At 48.8% G+C, this 20,320-nt stretch overlaps 1 protein-coding gene across 1 annotated transcript in view; it reads right to left on the bottom strand.

The window, feature by feature from the left end:
* Positions 1 to 17,215, bottom strand: part of MALT1 (MALT1 paracaspase) — a 77,983-nt gene extending 60,768 nt beyond the window's left edge. The window contains exons 1-2 of the mRNA XM_077816224.1: positions 16,908 to 17,215; positions 10,762 to 10,928 (exon numbers count right to left, since the gene is read on the bottom strand). Of these exons, the coding sequence (XP_077672350.1) occupies positions 10,762 to 10,928; positions 16,908 to 17,068 (328 nt within the window). The 5' untranslated portion in view covers positions 17,069 to 17,215. The remainder of the gene's footprint in view (positions 1 to 10,761; positions 10,929 to 16,907) is intronic.
* Positions 17,216 to 20,320: the final 3,105 nt, after the last annotated feature.

Raw genomic sequence — 20,320 nt, 5'->3', positions numbered from 1 at the left:
CCCTCCGTGGAGGAGGCGGAAAAGAGGTGGGGACTGGGCCTTGGGGAAGGGGGGTGGAATCAGGGCTTATCCCCTCCAGCCCCATGCTGTGAGCTGCTCAGGGCAAGGGGCTGGGAGCAGCCCCATGACCCCAGCCCACACCCCAAGCCCTCTGCCCTGATCCCCGCACCCTCCTCACACATCCCCAGCCCCCTGCCCTGACTCCTGCACCCCCTCACATGCCCCCCATACCCCATGTCCTGACTCTTGCACCCCCCACATTCCCACCCCCACCCCTCGCACCAAACAGGAGGTCCTATACCCACCCCCCACATTCCCACCTGCACCCCTCGCACCAAATGGGAGTTGCCCAGGTAAGCACTCCACCCCCAAACCTCCTGCCCCAACCCTGAGCCCCCTCCCTCATTCTAGCTCCTGGCCAAACCCTGCACCCCAAACCCCAGCCTGTTCCTTCACCCCCAGCCCTGTGCTCAGTGCACTCCCACCCTCAGCTCAGTGCAAAGAGAGAGGAAGAGAATGGGATAGAACCAGGGAGAAGGTGGGTACCCACTCTATATGGGCAGGGCCGGGATCTCTGACCGGCAGCGGGCTGAGCAGGGCCGGCAGCCGGGACCCTGGCTGGCAGGACCCGGCGGACGGAACCCCAGACCGGCAGCGGGCTGAGCCGCTCAGCCCACTGCCAGTCTGGAATCCTGGCCACCAGCCCTGCTCAGCCCGCTGCCGGTCTGGGGTTCTGGCTGCTGGCCCCTTGCCAGCCAGGGTCCTGGCTGCAGGCCCCGCTTGGTGAACAGAACCCCAGACCAGCAGCGGGCTGGCGTGGACTGGCGGCGTAAGATCAGCATTTTAATTTAATTTTAAATGAAGCTTCTTAAACATTTTGAAAACCTTGTTTACTTTACATATGACAATAGTTTAGTTATATAATATATAGACTTATAGAGAGGAACCTTCTAAAAAAGGTTAAAATATATTACTGGCACGTGAAACCTTAAAGTGAATAAATGAAGATTCAGCAAACCACTTCGGAAAGGTTGCCGACCCCTGCTCTAGGTGATTACAAGGTAGACACATTAAAGGTTTGTGAGACACTAAGACACAGCAGTGATGGGAACCTTATAATTTCTTAAGTAAATCATTTAATTTTCAAATGTAAATTTTGAAAAAGAATTTTTTTTTAAAAAGTCAATACTTCTACAGAAAAACTGGAACAAACTCAAGCATTAAAAAAAAGAAAAGAAATGTTCTGAATTTTCAAATATTTCTTTTAAATCAGCTCCAGTTATCACTAACATTTTAATATGTAAGAAAACCAAATTCTCTGAAAGACTAGCATCTCCCATTCTGTGGAGATATTACAGTAACACTGGCAAGTTCTGAGAAAACTGGTTTAAACATTCTTCAGAATTTAGTTTGTTTTCCTGTAAATGTTTACAATTTCACCTTGAAATAAATATTTTAGCATAATACAATTACCCTCTTATTATAAAGAAAATTTTTACGATGTAAAATTTTCACGCTACTTTGTAAGAGATTACAAATGGGTTTTACTGCTTCTTGAACTTCTTCTGAAAGATGAAATGCAGAAGTCAAAGTGTGGTTTTACCCTGAAAAGTGGCTAAAACGGCTGTGTCATGATTTCTGTTTGTCATCCTTCACTGATTTCTACATAGTTTACACGTAAAAAGACGATTTGACCCTAAGCGCCAGTTCTGTATAAACTCAACCTCAACATTGTACAAATTCAGACAGACTTGCCTAAGTTGCCATGGGAAAAGAACTCGAGGCAGCAAATACCTCTGCCTGAGTTTCGATCAGTGTGACTCACTGAGGTCACGGAAGGCTGGGCAGTATGACTGCACGCAGTCTGCCAGTTGAGCCCTTGTCCTTCCTGGATAGGGAGCCGGGAAACCAAGGGGAGATTGGGAAGGAAATTTCTTCTTTGGATTTGGTCTGTTGATTTTACCACACAACTCCAGGAGACAGAATGGACAAATGAATGACACAGGGAAGGAAGGTATTGTTTGGATTTTTGTTATCCCAAAAGGGGAAGGTTCATATTTGTTTAGTTTAGCTGGGGGAAACTGAGGCAGCAGGCAGGTAAGCCATTGTTGGAGGCACATGCATCAATATTCTATACATGTGAAGATGATGGATAAACCTGACTATCTTCTTGGGCATCACCACCAGTAAGAACATTCTGCCAGCAAAAGTCTGCCTTCAGTTATACCTGTGCAACTCCATTGCCTTCATTGCACAGGTGCATCGCTCTCCAAGAGACTACCCTATAGCATTAATAGTGAACAGGTTATTCAGACGATGTGTACGTTCAGGAAAAATTTGCTTAGGATGAAACTAAGCTTAGAAAGAAAAGTCTCTAGCAATACCCATAATAATTAACGTAAAGACAGCTACTCAATTGTGACATTAAATGACCCAGCCACCAATTTTAAAGAAAGAAGCATACACAACATTCAAGTAAATTTGTGCAATCAATCTTGCTTGGATCATCAGATCAAACTGAGGGTATTACCAGTACATTTTGACCTAAAGTTCAGGGCCAATCTGAGTTTCTAAGAGTAAAAACCTGGATAATTATCAGGAGTTATTTTTTCTTTAAAAACACAACAAAATAACCCAACCGAGGAAAATTCTACCATTTATAAAAGCTGTTAGTTAGATTCAGTCTTAACACATGCTTGGTCTTTATCAAAACCTTGGGGTCTGAACTATCAGGGTCACTCTAAGCCAGCCAAATAATCCTCAGTTAAACAAGATAGATGAGGTTACACCTTTTTGATGGATTGTAGTGTCCTCACTCTAGAACAACCTACATATTGTCGTAGGCTGGCCTATCAGCAGAGCTCTGAGTGGGTCCTGGAAAGTCATAGTAATCTGGGTGTCCTACTGAGTCACCAACATAGGGATGCATTCACTCTGGCTTCATGTCCCCTGTCTGACTCAGGTCCAATGCCACCACTGATAGGATGTGATTTACAGCCATGAGATGCAATAGGGATCAGGTTGCTAAAGCTGTAACTGCTCTTCCCAGCCTCTGAGAGCTTGTCTTCACTGCATACTTAGCTCCAGTGTTGCCCCACTTTGACTTGTGTACACACCCAACATCCCTGCTTTAAGGCCTGGTCTACACAGTTTTGCCAGCACAGATGTGGGCTAGGAACGGGGGGGGGGGGGGGGGGGGACACAACAACCCACACACTTCAGCCAGCTGCACTAGCAAAACCCCAGTGTAGATGCAACTATGCTGACAGAACAGTGCTTCTGAAAACACAGCTAATGTCATTGGGGCGAAGGTGTAGCTATGTCAGCAGATGAAGTCCTTCCAGCTTATGCCACATCTCCACTCGCGGGGTCTGCCTGAACTGCTGTGCTGGCATAGTCATACCAGCAAGGGATCTGTAGTGTGGACCAGTGATTCTCAACCTTTCCAGACTACTGTACCCCTTTCAGGAGTCTGATTTGTCTTTCATACCCCAAGTTTCACCTCACTTAAAAACTACTTGCTTACAAAATCAGACATATAAAGTGTGCCAGGCACTATTACTGAAAAATTGCTTACTTTCTCATTTGATCTCTATGAAATTTTAGTTTGTATTGACTTTGCTAGTACTTTTTATGTAGCCTTTTGTAAAGCTAGGCAAATATCTAAATGAGTTGATGTACCCCCTGGAAGGCCTCTGTGTACCCCTAGTTGAGAACCAATAGTCTGAATGTGGTGGTGAGTTTAACCTGAGTTGGCTGGCCCAAGAAGAGAGACAGGTGAAAGCTCAAGTGAGCACAGCTCCTGAGCTGCTCACATGACCACTCTGAAGAGTGGATACAGGCTAGCAGCACTTGAGTGCCATTAGTCCTCCTGTGACTTCCCACGATTCCCCCTGCGGGCCCAGAAAGAACAGACATGTTCTCGCACATCACGCTGCAGAACTATTCATAGTGCAGCTCAGATTACTGCAGCGCTGAGACCCATTGGATATGTCCCCAGAAGTCTTAGTGTCACCCACAAGTAAGTGCAGTGCTATTGTGGACACAGCAACTCAAGTGTTATTTTGCAGAGCAGCCACTCTCACTCGAGCTAGGTTAACTCGAGAGCTGTAACTCTAAAGTATGTAACTTGAGTTCTCTCTTTAGTGAAGACATACCCTGACTGAGACCAATGCAGGACTGGCTGAGAACAGTATATCAGAATCACCTAGATGACATGGCTGTGAAAGACTAATGATGGCTTTATTAAAATAAATTGTATTAAGGTTTTATGTGATAAAGGAAACTGATGAACAGAAACAGTTGTCACCCTATCCAAAGAGTCCCCCTTAGTCATTTATTAAGTTGTCCATATCTGACATCTTTTGGGACAGGATAAGACAACTTTTCTTTATTGCTTATTAGTCCCAATACTAGGAATAGCCTCTTGATCTTGTCCACTAAAAAAAGGATCTCAGTCATCATCAGGGGAAATCCCAAAGGGACATGGTACCCTTGCAAACTGAGCACCACCCAAATTAATCTCTGGCAAAGCATTTAAAGTGGTGTGGTTGTATATTCAGTTCATGTCCACCACTGGCAATCTTGTCATGCCAACTAAGCTTTTGACACCTACGATCATCACCTGTGTAGCAGCATTCCTTGGAACACACACACTTTGGAATTTGTTGATCTTCCATTCTAATAACATGTCCCTACCAAGAAAGCCACTGAAACCAAATCAGTGCTGAGAGACGTGATTGCTAGCTTTGGCTTGGAACATCCCCATTTCTAATCTTGTCCTGCCACTCAATATAAAGCAGTGGACAAAGACATAAATCAAAAACATCTATCAGATGTTCTTCCAGCTTTCCTCATCACCCATATTTCACTGCCATAAAACAGAGTTGGTGTAACTGTGGTTCTACAGACCCAAAGCTTTGCAGCAAGCTTGACGTCACAACGTCTCAACAGAGGCCACTGAAGGGCCTGAAACACAGCAGCAGCTGCTGCTATACAAGCATCTATATCTTTCAAGCATCCTCCAGCACTATCTATGACACTGGGCCCAAATATCTGACAGCTGCCACCTGCGCGATGTTCTGTCCAGAAAGGTTAATATTGAGCTGGTTGTAATATGGAGGAGACTGCCTGATAATGGCCAGATACTTAGTTTTATCTGGATTAATAACCAAACTAATGCATGCTGCTTCTTGCCTGGCCATAAACTGCGGCAATTTTCCAAACTTAGTCAACAAGACAAGGTCATTGGTGTATTCAAGATCTCAAAGCAAACTGCCTCCTCAAAACTTATCCATCAATTGATCAGCACTAATATTGAACAGTGATGATGGCAAAACAAAGCCTTGCCACGCTCCCCTGGGGATAGGAAACTCAACTGATTCAAATGCAGCTTTCTGTTCCGTTATAAAGCTCTTCGATCAACGAAGTTATCTTCCCAGGAACACTTGTAGAATATCTACGCAGCAATAAAACACCTGTGGCACTAAGGCTCACAGGCCAGGCTGTGGGGCTAAAATATACAATGCAGATGTTTGGGCTCAAGCTGGAACCCAGGCTCTGAGACCTGCCCCCCTTCATGGGGTTTCAGAGCCCAGGCTCCAACCCAAGCCTAAACATTTACAACACTGCAATTTTTAGCCCTGCAGCCTGAGACAGCTGACCAAGGCCAGCCACAGCCATGCTGTGGGTCTTTTATTGCACTGCAAATGTACCTCAAGTCTAATTAGATCCCAAAGAGATCTCCTGGACATTACAAACAGACCCAGCTTCTTTGCGTCCTGCTCAAAGGAGGCACAATATCAAAGGAAGTACTGGTCCTAGACCATAGGAAGGTCTAATTCCAACAAGCAAATAGCTTACTAAATTGCCTGATTTGTTATCTTAAGTGCATATCACTAACCAGATAGAGCACATTAAGATTTCAATTCTTGTCTGCACATGACTGCACATTTTATGACCTACAGCAAGTAATCTAGAGAAAGGAATGTATGGACCATCTTATTTTCTTTATCGTCCTCCTCCTCAGGCAGGCATACTCATTCCTTACACACACAATGAATTGTTTCTCTAGGTACTGCAAAAAGAAAAGGAGTACTTGTGGTACTATCGGATGCATGAAGTGAGCTGTAGCTCACGAAAGCTTATGCTCAAATAAATTTGTTAGTCTCTAAGGTGCCACAAGTACTCCTTTTCTTTTTGCGGATACAAACTAACACGGCTGCTACTCTGCAACTTCTCCAGCTACTGTTATTGCTGAGCAGGACCAGATTGTTTATGTTCCCACAATCATAACCAAGGGGATGAGATTTCTATTCCTTCCTTCCTTGTGCACCCAAAACAAAAGCAAAACCCCCCATGTTTTCACCTTTTCATTACTTTACACTTCACTAAGACCAGGTCTACATTTGCTGCTATAGCTATACTGATAAAAGCACTTTATGTTGCTATAACTACACTTTAGAATCATAGGGTTAGAAGGGGCTGCAAGAGTCATCTAGTCAGACCCCTTGCCAAGATGCAGGATTTATTGCGCCTACACCATCCAAGACATCTTTTTGAAAACCTCCAGTGAAGAAGCTTCCACAAGGCAGTCTGTTCCATTGTCCTACTGTTCTTACACTTAGGAAGTTTTTCCTGAGATTTTACCTAAATCTGCTATGCTGTAGTTTGAACCCATTACCTCTTGTCCTGCTCTCTGTGGCAAAAGAGAACAACTTTTCTCCATCTTTTTTATGGCAGCCTTTCAAGTATCTGAAGACCACTATCATATCCCCCTTAATCTCCTCCTTTGCTTATATGGCTTGCATTTCATCCCTTTAATCATCTTTGTCGCTGGCCCCTGGATCCTTTCCAGTTTCTCTAAATCCTTTCTATACACTGGTGACCAACATTGGACACCGTACTCCAGCTGGGGCCTAATCAGTGCAGAGTAGGGCTGTACTATCACCTCCCATGCTATGCGTCTGTTAATGCAACCTAAAATTGCATTTGCTTTTTTTGCAATAGCATTATGTTGCTGACTGATGTTGAGGTTGTGATCCACCACAACTCCCAGATCCTTCTCAACAGTTCTGCTCCCAAGTTTTCCCGCATTCTGTATTTGTGCATTTGGTTTTTCTTCCCTAAGTATAGCACCTTACATTTGTCTTTGTTGGGTTTCATTTTGTCGTCTATAGCCCAGTTCTCCAATTTATTAAGATCCCTCTGAATTTTAGCTCTATCATCCAAAGTATTGGCAAATCGCCCCCCAGCTTTGTGTCATCTGCAAACTTGATCAGTATGCTCCCTATACCTCCATCCAGGTCATTAATAAAGGTGTTAAACAACACTGGGCCCAAAATAGATCCCTGTGGAACACCACTTGAGACCTCCCTCCAATCTGACATCATTCCATTAATAGTTATTCTCTGTTTGTGGTTGTTTAACCAATTATGTACTCACTTAATGGTATTTCTGTCGAGCCCACATTTCTCCACTTACACTAGGGATTTTCTCAGTATAGAAATGTTGCGCCATCTCCCCAAATCACTTCCGTACCTGACACTGCTATACTTGCAAAAGTCTCGAGTGTAGACCTGGCCTTAATATGTTCACGCAGATACACTTTCATTTAGACGGTCACAAAAGTTCATTATACCTTTGAATTCTTCACATTACCCTCCTTTTACACAAAGCAACACATTGCAGTTCTAATACCGATCTTGGCGAAAGCAATAATTCAACTGTAAAAAGTAGGCACAGTGAGTCTAAAATACCACACAGCTATTCCCACATAGCTGATTTAAGAAACAGAACAGGATAACTGATTATCTAGATTAATTTCTCCTAAAACAACAATTCCTGTATGAATTCTTCCCAGATTTAAGGCCTTAAACTATAAAAGCTAATGTTAGGGGGCCAATTTATATAACAAAACAGAATTTGGCCTGGTGTTTTTGGAATACATTATAGGTAGTAATGAAAACACATTTATTCTCAAAAATTAGGGACAAGGAGTACAAAACTCACCTATGATTCTGACTGTTGCTCTTGTATATACATTAACTTTTTCTGTTTGTGAAATCTCATTAATTACTATCTAGAATTCAAAACCAGATAGCATCAAAACGCAGTAGGACTAGATTCAGCAAGATGACTGCTCAGTTGCGGTCTCCCTCATAGATTTACTCTTTTAACACACAGGAATTCTGTTGAAATGTATAATTTGCATAGCATCTAGAAATCCAAATTAAGGATCAGCACCCCATTTTGTTAGCCTTGTTTCATGTAATAAAGGACAGCTGCAAACAATGAGTGCTCCGACCTCAGTAATAAGTTTGCTCAGGTTATGTCTACACTTCAGCAGCACAGCTACCGCATGGCAGCCATGCTGCTGTAGTGCCGTAGATTAGATGCTTCCTACATCAAGGGAAGGGGTTTTTCCATCAGTGCAGTTAATCCACCTCTCCGAAAGGCAATAGCTAGGTTGAGAGGAGTCTTAGGCCATGCCTACACTATGGGCACAAGCTCGCCGATAGCAATTCTGGGCCCCAAGGTCAGGGCCGTCCCTGGGGAGGGGGAGGAGGGAGGACCGGGGCGGAAGTGAGGAATCCATCACTTCTGGGACCGCCTGTCACTTCTGGGACTGACCGAGCTGGCCAATCGTGCCAGCCCACAGGACCCCCCAAAGCGCAGGGCCCAGTGTGGTCAGGAGTGCCTAGGAGCCCTCTGGCCAGCGGTGAAAGTAAGTTAAAGGACTTAACGGTATGCCGGAGTCCTGAGCAGGGGGCGTGCTCTCAACCGGAAGAAGCACAGCTTTAAATCCCCGGGCCCTTTAAATCACCCCAAGCTACCAGCTGCAGAGGCAGCTGGGAGCCCTGGGGCTCGGGGGCGATTTAAAGGGCCTAGGGCTCCAGCTGCTGCTATGGCAATGGAGCCCCGGGCCCTTTAAGTCACTGAGGAGCCCTGGGGACTCCTGGCTGCCACCGCTTTCCCGGGGCTCTGGACTCTGGCAGAGCTTTAAAGGGCCTGGGGCTCCGCTGTGGTAGTGGCTGCTGGAGCCCCGAGCCCTTTAAATCCCCGCCTGAGCTCTGCTGCCCGAGCCCTGGGGTAGTGGCTGCTGGGCTCCGTCGGGGATTTAAAGGGCTCGGGGCTCCAGCCGCCGCTATCGCCTCAGCCCTTTAAATCCCTGCCAGAGTCCCGTCATCACTACCCCAGGGCTCGGGCAGCAGGGCTCAGGCAGGGATTTCATAAAATCATAAAATATCAGGGTTGGAAGGGACCTCAGGAGGTCATCTAGTCCAACCCCCTGCTCAAAGCAGGACCAATCCCCAATTAAATCATCCCAGCCAGGGCTTTGTCAAGCCTGACCTTAAAAATTTCTAAGGAAGGAGATTCTACCACCTCCCTAGGTAACGCATTCCAGTGTTTCACCACCCTCCTAGTGAAAAAGTTTTTCCTAATATCTAACCTAAATCTCCCCCACTGCAACTTGAGACTATTACTCCTTATCCTGTCATCTGCTATCACTGAGAATAGTCTAGATCCATCCTCTTTGCATCCACCTTTCAGGTAGTTGAAAGCAGCTATCAAATCCCCCCTCATTCTTCTCTTCTGCAGACTAAACAATCCCAGTTCCCTCAGCCTCTCCTCATAAGTCATGTGTTCCAGACCCTAATCATTTTTGTTGCCCTTCACTGGACTCTCTCCAATTTATCCACATCCTTCTTGTAGCGTGGGGCCCAAAACTGGACACAGTACTCCAGATGAGGCCCCAGGGCGGTAGCGTGGGCTGGAGCCCCGGGACTCTTTAAATCCCTGCCAGAGCCCCGCCACTGCTACCCCAGGGCTTTAAATTGCCACCTGGGAAAGCCGGTCCCGGTATGGCGCACCGGCTCTTGCCGATACACCGTATCGGGCCTTCCAGCTTACTTTCACCTCTGCCTGCGGCCCACTCTGGCAATTTAAAAGGGCCCAGGGCTCCCAGCTGCCGCTACCGCAGCAGCAGCTGGGGGCCCCTGGACCTTTTTAAATTGCCTGGGTCTGTGGCGAATTGCCCCCTTTGCTCCCCCACTGTCAGCAGGCCTGTATGGGCACTATGCCACTATAGCATAGACGTTTCCTACATCGACAAAAGAGTTTTTCCATTGATATGGGTAATCCACCTTCCCAAGCAGCAGTTTGGTTGACTGAAGAATTTTTCCATTGACCTAGCCAGGTCCACAATGGTGGGGTTACATCGGCTTAACTAAGGCACTCAGGAGTGTGAATTTTTCACACTACTGAGCAACCCAGTTAGGTCAATCCAAATTTTAAGTGTAGACCAATGACAGTTCTGTTGATTCATAAGACAGAAAAGAATCCACTTTTCCAGACTCCTGTGTGGTCCTGGCTGCAGGGCTTACAGTAGGAAAAACAAAACAAACAAAAACCTTACTTTTTAAATAATTAGGCAAGCAAACCATCTACCTTCCCTCCCAAATATACCTATTGTCTTCATAACAGACTCTTCTGTTCTGCCCATCTGTTCCTAACAGTTCATCTATTCTGGATTCTTAAAAAAATAAAATAAAATAAATAAAAAAACAACACACCACACACCTCAATACTTCTGTATAAATAAAAAAAGACTTTGATTATGGAAGTTTTTTCAGTTTCCAAATTGGAAGTGTAGTATTGCTAGCTTTTACCTATAAATTCTTCTACCCACTGCAGGACCCTTCCCCCAGTGAGTTTCCAGCATAATGCATATAAATGGTGAATTTAAGAACGAAAATTAACCTGGAGGACTGAGACACTGAAGAGCCTCTGTGTGTTCCAGGGCTTGTAAGAATTCCATCAGTTCCACCACAGTGCAACCCCTTTCACCCATTAGTCTCAGGAGACTCCAACTGGGGCTTCCGTCTGGCTCCAGTACTTTGAGAGAACATTGTTCCAACTCCAGAGAACTGCAAAAATTAAAATAAAACAAATATGTTAAGTGCATTTGTGTGTATGCCAGCTGACCAATTTAAAATGGAGAAAGAGAAACCTGATCTCTGTGCAATACTCATACCTAATTTTGCCCTGATGAGATTGCCTTGTACGGAAATATTGATAAAACTGAATATGTGAAAGTAAATATTCATTTTTGCAGGGGAAATTACTAACAGGAATCTGGTTCATTACTACAAATACAAGATCTTCCTGATGTACACTTCTGACTCCAATTAAGCAGTGGATTTTCATATATGAATCTAGTAGAGATTATTCCACTAATGGGAGGTATGTTCCCAGTTCTATATTTTATTGTTTCCTGGAAGCATTTAAAGTATCTTACACATATGCAGCATCTCAACTCAAGAGGATTTCAAAATGCATGACAACTGTATACAAATCATACACAGCCACTTTAATTAAGCTGCCTGGAATGAAGGTGAACTGCATGCCACACAAAGAGTATTTGTGTGTAGAACAATTCTAGCCAATACAGTGGGCAGACACCTCCACTTGTAGGCAGGACTTCACTTTTCATGATCTCCTCTGAAAAACCAAATACCTGTGCAAAAACCTTTCCATTTATGGTGTGCCGACTTCAGAAGCAATAAACAATGAGTCACCAATGGCAGGATTTAAACTGTGGTTCCAGGAAGACACTATTTCAGATATGATGCTTTCATCACTGATGTACTGCTATAGTTTAAGAAAGATTAAATATTAGACATTTGCCTAGTGGGTCTTGCCCACATGCTCAAGGTCTAACTGATCACCACATTTGGGTCAGATTGGCTGAGATCAATCTGATAGTTTGGTGGGATAGTTCAGTGGTTTGAGCATTGGCCTGCTAAACCCAGGGTTGTGAGTTCAATCCTTGAGGGTGCCGTTTAGTTGATCTGGGGCAAAAAATGGGGATTGGTCCTGCTTTGAGCCGGGGGTTGGACTAGATGATCTCCTGAGGTCCCTTCCAACCCTGATATTCTGTGATTTCACCTTCCTCTGCAGCATGGGTTACTTGCAAGTTTAAACTAGTGCAAATGGTGAATTCTCTGTAACTTTAAGTCTTTAAACCATGATTTGAGGACTTCAGAAACTCAACCAGAGGTTAGGGGCCTTCTGTGGCCTGCAATGTGCAGGAGGTCAGACTAGATGGTCCCTTCTGACCTTAAAGTCTATGAATGTATTTACACTTCACTGTCAATCTGTAATCGCAGACGTAGAGATCCATGCATTAAAACTTCAGTCTTAAGCGTTCACAGCCACTTCTAATAACCTTTTCTGGATAGTCTCAAAATGTGAAGAATTAGGAGAGGATCAAAGTTATGGAAATATATGAAGTCATATGTCACCACAAGAAACGTTTATTTAGAACCCCTTTATTTAATTACCAAGTACTTGCTACAGATTAATTGATAAGGTGGTGATGAGAAAGGGTTTTTAGACTCTTGAGAAAAAGGGACACTAACATAACCCAAGATCCAATAAACTTCAGCAGCAGACAAGTGTGAAGACATCCTGGCAGGAAGACTACAAAGCAGAACAATTTGTACCAGTATATTTTCTCCCTTGCAACAATTTTCATGTTTGTCTTCCTGTTTCTTCTGTAAGAACATGGGATATGCCTTTTAAGACTGTAGGATTACTTAGTCTGCACAGCAGTTACAACACTAAACTTCTTCACCAAACTACAAAGGGTGCCAGCCAAAAGAATAATTCACCTGCCTTACAGAATAAGAACAGTGGGCATTTTAGCCACAAGAATGAAACCAATAAGACAGTGCATCTCATCACAACAGATCACCACCACACGTTGCATACACCAAATCTGTCACTCACGTGGTCCGCTTGCGCCAAGTGGCTTATATCTCTGTGTCAAGCCTTGCATGGATCCTTAAGTTGTTCCCTGTAGGAGCTACCCACCCCTGCACTCAGCTAGGAACCTACTGAGAATCTGCACCTGTCACTGCTGAAGCACCCCAAGTGTGCATGCCAGGCACTCCTTGCCCAAACATTCACCAGAGCATGCTGTGGCTTCCTCGCTACATGTTCCAAAGTCTCTTCCCTGAGGTGACATTGCCCCAGCAGCAACTCTCCCACTGTTTGTGCTAGGGCCCCCATACGCACCCTCACCTGCCCCCCCGCAGGGCTCTCCCACTGCCTGTGTCAGGACCCCCAGCCACACCCTCACCCGAACCCCCAGGGCTCTCTATTCCCTGTGCCAGGACCCCCAGCCACACCCTCACCTGAACCCCCAGGGCTCTTTATCCCCTGTGCCAGGACCCCCAGCCACCTTCACCTGCCCGGGCTCTCCCACTGCCTGTGCCAGGCTCCCCGGCCGTACCCTCACCTGCCTCCCCACAGGGCTCTCCCCTCTCTGTTCCAGGACCCCCAGCCACACCCTCACCTGCCCTCCCAAAGGATCTGCCCTCCCTGTCCCAAGACCCCCTAGCCACCTTCACCTGCCCTCCTCAGGGCTCTCTCCTCCCTGTGCCAGGCTCCCCAGCCTCACCCTCATCTGACCCCCCCATGGCTCTCCCCTCCCTGTGCCAGGACCCCCAGCCTCACCCTCGTCTGACCCCCCCCAGGGCTCTCTCCTCCCTCTGCCAGGACCCCCAGCCTCACCCGCCCCCGCTCCCCCAGGGCTCTCTCCTCCCTGTGCCAGGATCCCCAGCCTCACCCTCATCTGCCCCCCATGCCTCTCCCCTCCCTGTGCCAGGACCCCCAGCCACACCCTCACCTGCCCCCCCAGGGCTCCCAGCCACTTTCACCTGCCCCCCCCAGGGCTCTCCCCTCCCTGTGCCAGGAACCCCCAACCACACCCTCACCTGCCCCCCCAAGGCTCTCCCCTCCCTGTGCCAGGCTCCCCAGCCGCACCTTCACCTGCCCCTTCCCCAGGGCTCTCCCCTCCCTGTGCCAGGCTCCTCAGCCGCACCCTCACCTGCCCCTCTCCCAGGGCTCTCCCCTCCCTGTGCCAGGCCCCTCAGCCGCACCCTCACCTGCCCCCCCTCCCGCAGGGCTCTCCCCTCCCTGTGCCAGGCCCCTCAGCCGCACCCTCACCTGCCCCCCCCCCCCCGCAGGGCTCTCCCCTCCCTGTGCCAGGCTCCCCAGCCGCACCCTCACCTGCCCCTCCCCCAGGGCTCTCTCCTCCCTGTGCCAGGGCCCCCAGCCACACCCTCACCTGCTCCCCCAAGGCCTCTCCCCTCCCTGTGCCAGGACCCCCAGCCATAGAATCATAGAATATCAGGGTTGGAAGGGACCTCAGCAGGTCATCTAGTCCAACTCCCTGCTCAAAGCAGGACCAATCCCCAATTAAATCATCCCAGTCAGGGCTTTGTCAAGCCTGACCTTACAAACTCCTAAGGAAGAAGATTCTACCACCTCCCTAGGTAACGCATTCCAGTGTTTCACCACCCTCCTAGTGAAAAAGTTTTTCCTAATATCCAACCTAAACCTCCCCCACTGCAACTTGAGACCATTACTCCTTGTCCTGTCCTCTTCTACCACTGAGAATAGTCTAGAACCATCCTCTCTGGAACCACCTCTCAGGTAGTTGAAAGCAGCTATCAAATCCCCCCTCATTCTTCTCTTCTGCAGACTAAACAATCCCAGCTCCCTCAGCCTCTTCTCATAAGTCATGTGTTCCAGTCCCCTAATCATTTTTGTTGCCCTTCGCTGGACTCTCTCCAATTTATCCACATCCTTCTTGTAGTGTGGGGCCCAAAACTGGACACAGTACTCCAGATGAGGACTCACCAATGTCGAATAGAGGGGAACAATCACGTCCCTCGATCTGCTCGCTATGCCCCTACTTATACATCCCAAAATGCCATTGGCCTTCTTGGCAACAAGGGCACACTGCTGACTCATATCCAGCTTCTCGTCCACTGTCACCCCAGGTCCTTTTCCGCAGAACTGCTGCCTAGCCATTCGGTCCCTAGTCTGTAGCTGTGCATTGGGTTCTTCCGTCCTAAGTGCAGGACCCTGCACTTATCCTTATTGAACCTCATCACATTTCTTTTGGCCCAATCCTCCAATTTGTCTAGGTCCCTCTGTATCCTATCCCTGCCCTCCAGCGTATCTACCACTCCTCCCAGTTTAGTATCATCCGCAAATTTGCTGACAGTGCAATCCACACCATCCTCCAGATCATTTATGAAGATATTGAACAAAACCGGCCCCAGGACCAACCCTGGGGCACTCCACTTGACACCAGCTGCCAACTAGACATAGAGCCATTGATCACTACCTGTTGAGCCCGACAATCTAGCCAACTTTCTACCCACCTTATAGTGCATTCATCCAGCCCGTACTTCTTTAACTTGCTGACAAGAATACTGTGGGAGACCGTGTCAAAAGCTTTGCTAAAGTCAAGAAACAATACATCCACTGCTTCCCCTTCATCCACAGAACCAGCAATCTCATCATAGAAGGCGATTAGATTAGTCAGGCATGACCTTCCCTTGGTGAATCCATGCTGACTGTTCCTGATCACTTTCCTCTCATGTAAGTGCTTCAGGATTGATTCTTTGTGGACCTGCTCCATGATTTTTCCGGGGACTGAAGCGAGGCTGACTGGCCTGTAGTTCCCAGGATCCTCTTTCTCCCCCTTTTTAAAGATTGGCACTACATCAGCCTTTTTCCAGTCATCCGGGACTCCCCCCGTTCGCCACAAGTTTTCAAAGATAATGGCCAATGGCTCTGCAATCACAGCTGCCAGTTCCTTTAGCACTCTCGGATGCAACTCGTCCGGCCCCATGGACTTGTGCACGTCCAGCTTTTCTAAATAGTCCCTAACCACCTCTTTCTCCACAGAGGGCTGGCCATCTACTCCCCATGTTGTGATGCCCAGTGCAGCAGTTTGGGAGCCACTTTCACCTGACCCACCCAGGGCTCTCCCCTCCCTGTGCCAGGCTCCCCAGCCGCACCCTCACTGCCCCTCCCCCAGGGCTCTCCCCTCCCTGTGCCAGGGCCCCCAGCCACACCCTCACCTGCCCCCCCTCCCCCAGGGCTCTCCCCTCCCTGTGCCAGGCTCCTCAGCCGCACCCTCACCTGCCCCCCCTCCCCCAGGGCTCTCCCCTCCCTGTGCCAGGCTCCCCAGCCGCACCCTCACCTGCCCCTCCCCCAGGGCTCTCCCCTCCCTGTGCCAGGCTCCCCAGCCGCACCCTCACCTGCCCCTCCCCCAGGGCTCTCCCCTCCCTGTGCCAGGCTCCCCAGCCGCACCCTCACCTGCCCCTCCCCCAGGGCTCTCCCCTCCTTGTGCCAGGCTCCCCAGCCGCACCCTCACCTGCCCCCCCTCCCGCAGGGCTCTCCCCTCCCTGTGCCAGGCTCCCCAGCCGCACCCTCACCTGCCCCCCCTCCCGCAGGGCTCTCCCCTCCCTGTGCCAGGCTCCCCAGCCGCACCCTCACCTGCCCCCCCTCCCGCAGGGCTCTCCCCTCCCTGTGCCAGGCTCCCCAGCCGCACCCTCACCTGCCCCCCCTCCCGCAGGGCTCTCCCCTCCCTGTGCCAGGCTCCCCAGCCGCACCCTCACCTGCCCCCCCTCCCGCAGGGCTCTCCCCTCCCTGTGCCAGGCTCCCCAGCCGCACCCTCACCTGCCCCCCCTCCCGCAGGGCTCTCCCCTCCCTGTGCCAGGCTCCCCAGCCGCACCCTCACCTGCCCCCCCTCCCGCAGGGCTCTCCCCTCCCTGTGCCAGGCTCCCCAGCCGCACCCTCACCTGCCCCCCCTCCCGCAGGGCTCTCCCCTCCCTGTGCCAGGGCCCTCAGCCACCCTCACTTGCCCCCTGTGCCAGGCTCCCGCCGGCTGCTCGTTTCACCTGAGCCTGCCCCATGTGCCTCTCCCCCGCCCGGCGCCAGACGCTCTGTCCCGACTCGCCCGGGCTCCTGCGCGCCTGGCACCCCACCGCTCCTGCCCCCCGCCTGCCGTTGCCTCGGCGCCCCCCGGGGGCTGCCCTCACCTGAGCTTGACCCTGCCGTGGCTCCCGGCTCGCTGCGCCAAGTCTCTCCAGCCCCTGCCCGGAGCTGCGCGGTCCAGCACGCCACTGAGCCGCCGGAGCAGCGGCTCCCTGAGCAGATTAATGGGCAGCGACCCCAGCGGGGCCACGGGCGAGACCGACATCGCGGGGAGCAGAGACCCCTGCGAGCGGCCCCGGGAGCGGTTTGAACCTCCCCCGCGCCTCAGGCTCCGGGAACGGGGCGGAGGTGGCGCCTGCACCCGGAAGGAGCGAGCCGGGGATTCCCGCCCCAGCAACCACCCGCCGGGCGAGCAGGGAGCTGCTGGGTCTCGTCTGTCCTCGCCACCCTCCCTCGCCCTGCGGTGTCAGCCCCGCCCGACCGCCGCGACGGCCCCGTTTCCTGGGCCAGCCCCTTTCCTCACTTCAACCTGCCCGGGCTGAGGCTCCTCTTTACTTTGTCAGCCCCTTCGGCTCTGTGCCCCAGCCTCTGGTTCCCCCAGACATGCCTGTGCCAGCCCTTCCGAGAGTCTGATCCTACCGGGGTTCCCCCCCGTGCCTCCCCCCGCTTCATCTCACTTCAGCTTGACCCTGCTGTTCTCTCCACTCACTATGCCAGCCCTCATCTCCCTTTCCCTGCATGACTACCTAGTCTCTGTGCCTGCCCCCCAGAGCCCCTTATGGAGATCCTCACCCAGCTGTGCCTCCCAGCTCCCCACAGCCCTTCCCTCAGTCTAACCATGCCATGATTGCCCCACTCTTTCAACTTGTCCTGGCCTGTCCCTTGCTAAAGCATCACTCTGCTATGGGTCCCCCGCAACCACTCACCTCAGTTCAGCCAGACCCTGGAATGGCTCCCCACTCCCTGTACCAGTCCAGTTCACCTCAGCCTGATCCTGCCATGGGGCCTTGCTCACCGCCCCATGTCCCAACTCCTCTCAGTACTACCCAGGCCACCAAGTTGCTAAATTGTTGTAGTAGCTAATTAGTAGTCAGAGACACCCTCCTCTTATCCTCCCCTCCCCCCAAGGAGTATGGATCATTAGGCTGATAGTTTGGAAGGACTGGCATGCCCTCAGGCTAAGCTCCAGGGAGAGCTTTGAAATGCCCATACACTACCAACAGGGCCTATATCTGGGTGAAACATACATAAATATGTTCCTCTTTGAAACCTGAAGGGGAGTTCCAAAGAGGATGGAGCTTGGCTGTTCTCAGTGGTGGCAGATGGCAGAACAAGAAGCAGTGGTCTTAAGTTGCAGTGGGGGAGGTCTAGGTTGGATTTTAGGAAACACTGTTTCACTAGGAGGGTGGTGAACCACTGGAATGGGTTACCTAGGGAGGTGGTGGAATCTCCATCCTTAGAGGTTTTTAAGGCCCGGCTTGACAAAGCCCTGGCTGGGATGATTTAGTTGGTGTTGGTCCTGCTTTGAGCAGGGGATTGAACTAGATGACCTCCTGAGGTCTCTTCCAACCCTAATATTCGATGATTCTATAATTTGGAAGTTTTTTTATTCTAGAAACATTAAGCTGTAATTTCAGTCTGTGAATGAAAACTTCAGCTGTTCTAACAAGTGAAAGGGAAATAATGAAACCATCAAGGTTTTTGTTATGCTCATTAGGAAACAACAAAAGCCTAGAAGCAAAGTTTGAGGGTGGGAGGCTCAGATGCATCTATGTCTCCATTCCTGCTCTGCTTAGGCCTGCTGCAAATAGATGCAGCTACTGGCCCTGCCCTTTGTCATGACGAAGTTGAAGGTACCTAGACATGGGGAAAAGCTTTCTTATGAAAAACAAAACAGAAAGGGGAGAGTCAACCTGGTCTTTAAAATAGGCAAAATTAGCTTTATATTTCAGAAAATAAACCATTTACACTCCTGGGGCCTCACTTTTATGACAGGTGACTAACAATTAAACATGAGTTTAGCCACACTTCAAGTTGAATTCTGGATGCCAGGGGAGAACCATGGTCAGAGGCTACCCAGAGGATGTGTATCTATATAGATTGCCAGTGATTTGTTTCAATCACTTAAAAATAAATTCTCTGTATTTTACCATCTATTTCAATCAATTGCCAAGTTTTCAAACTTGGGTGCCTAAAGTTAGTCACCTAAATAAGTGGCCTGATTTTCAAAGATCCCTGGCAGCACCTGCAGCTCCCATTGACTTCAATGGGTATTCAGCACCTATGAAAATCAGGCCACCTATTGAGGTGCCTAAATATGTAGTTAGGTCGCTAGCTGTAGGCACTCAAATTGGATGATTTTAGCCAACGCCATGTACTCTGATTCTCATTTGTTCACATTTTGTTTTCCTTGAAACACTACTAATCTGAAAGCAAGATAATTGAATTGTTAAATAACAATACTTTGTTCTTCAATATTACTTTCTATCTCAGGAGCTCAATGTGGTTTATAAACCTCATTGCACCTCTTTTTAAACCAATGTGACATGTTAAACTGAGGCAAAGACATGACAAGAGGCTTGACTTGCTGGTGACATGTAATGATCTACTGGTAAAGCCAGGAATAGAGCACAGGAGCCCTCCCAGTAATGTGCTGTAACCGAGAGAGACAGCTGAGTATACCCAGCACCTTTACTCCCCTGAAAACCAAGCCGCTTTTACTTAGATGCCTAAATATATGTTTACAGAGATTTTCAAAGGCACAAATGGCAACTAAGTAGCTAACTCCCAATTACTGTCAATGGGAGAGTGGACCCTAATTGCTATTGTTCCTTAGACATTCTAAGGGGAGATTTTCAAACTTCAGGCACCAACCCTGGGAATTTTTTGCATAAGGTATCCTCAGTTAAAATTTTTCTTTTTAATTTCCAAGCTAACCCTATCATCCCGATATCCAAACGCCTCCATCTGTGTGTCTTGTACAGTGCCAAGATCACTGCAGACACTTAATCAATAATTAAAACTGACCCTTTAAAACCCCCTTTGTTAACCTCCAGATTTATGTCAGATTGTGGGAATTTTTCCTGTATGTTGTTTTACTGAATACTGGCATTCCTCTCCTACTTGACGGTGTTTCTGTTCTCTTTGGCAGTAGCACGTGCAGCAATGACCACTCTGAGAAAGGGTTAGCATTATAATAGAGCACCTTTCATGAACAGGGGCAGTGTGCCCATGCCTGTGGCTGGCTGTTCTAGGATGTATAATGCTAGCACGTTAGGTTTTTGTTGGTTTCAGTGCTTTATCACTTCCAGCTGTGCCCTCTGTTCCCCCAGCATTCTTCCCCCGCAAAAGAAGCTTAAGCAGAACCTCCAGTTTTTAGAGCCTTTTTTCCCTCTTCTAGTCAAGGCACCATGGGATGAAATCCTGACCCTATTAAAGTTAATGTAGCCTGGATTTCATCCAGGATATTAAGGTACATTCATATGCAAATATCTGCTTAGGAGGAGGAGGACTTCAT

This window comes from Eretmochelys imbricata, chromosome 5 (genome assembly GCF_965152235.1).
Source record: "Eretmochelys imbricata isolate rEreImb1 chromosome 5, rEreImb1.hap1, whole genome shotgun sequence".
Classification (NCBI taxonomy): Eukaryota; Metazoa; Chordata; order Testudines; family Cheloniidae; genus Eretmochelys; species Eretmochelys imbricata.
Note: the sequence above shows the minus strand (reverse complement) of the source record. Positions and strands in the feature narration are given on the sequence as shown.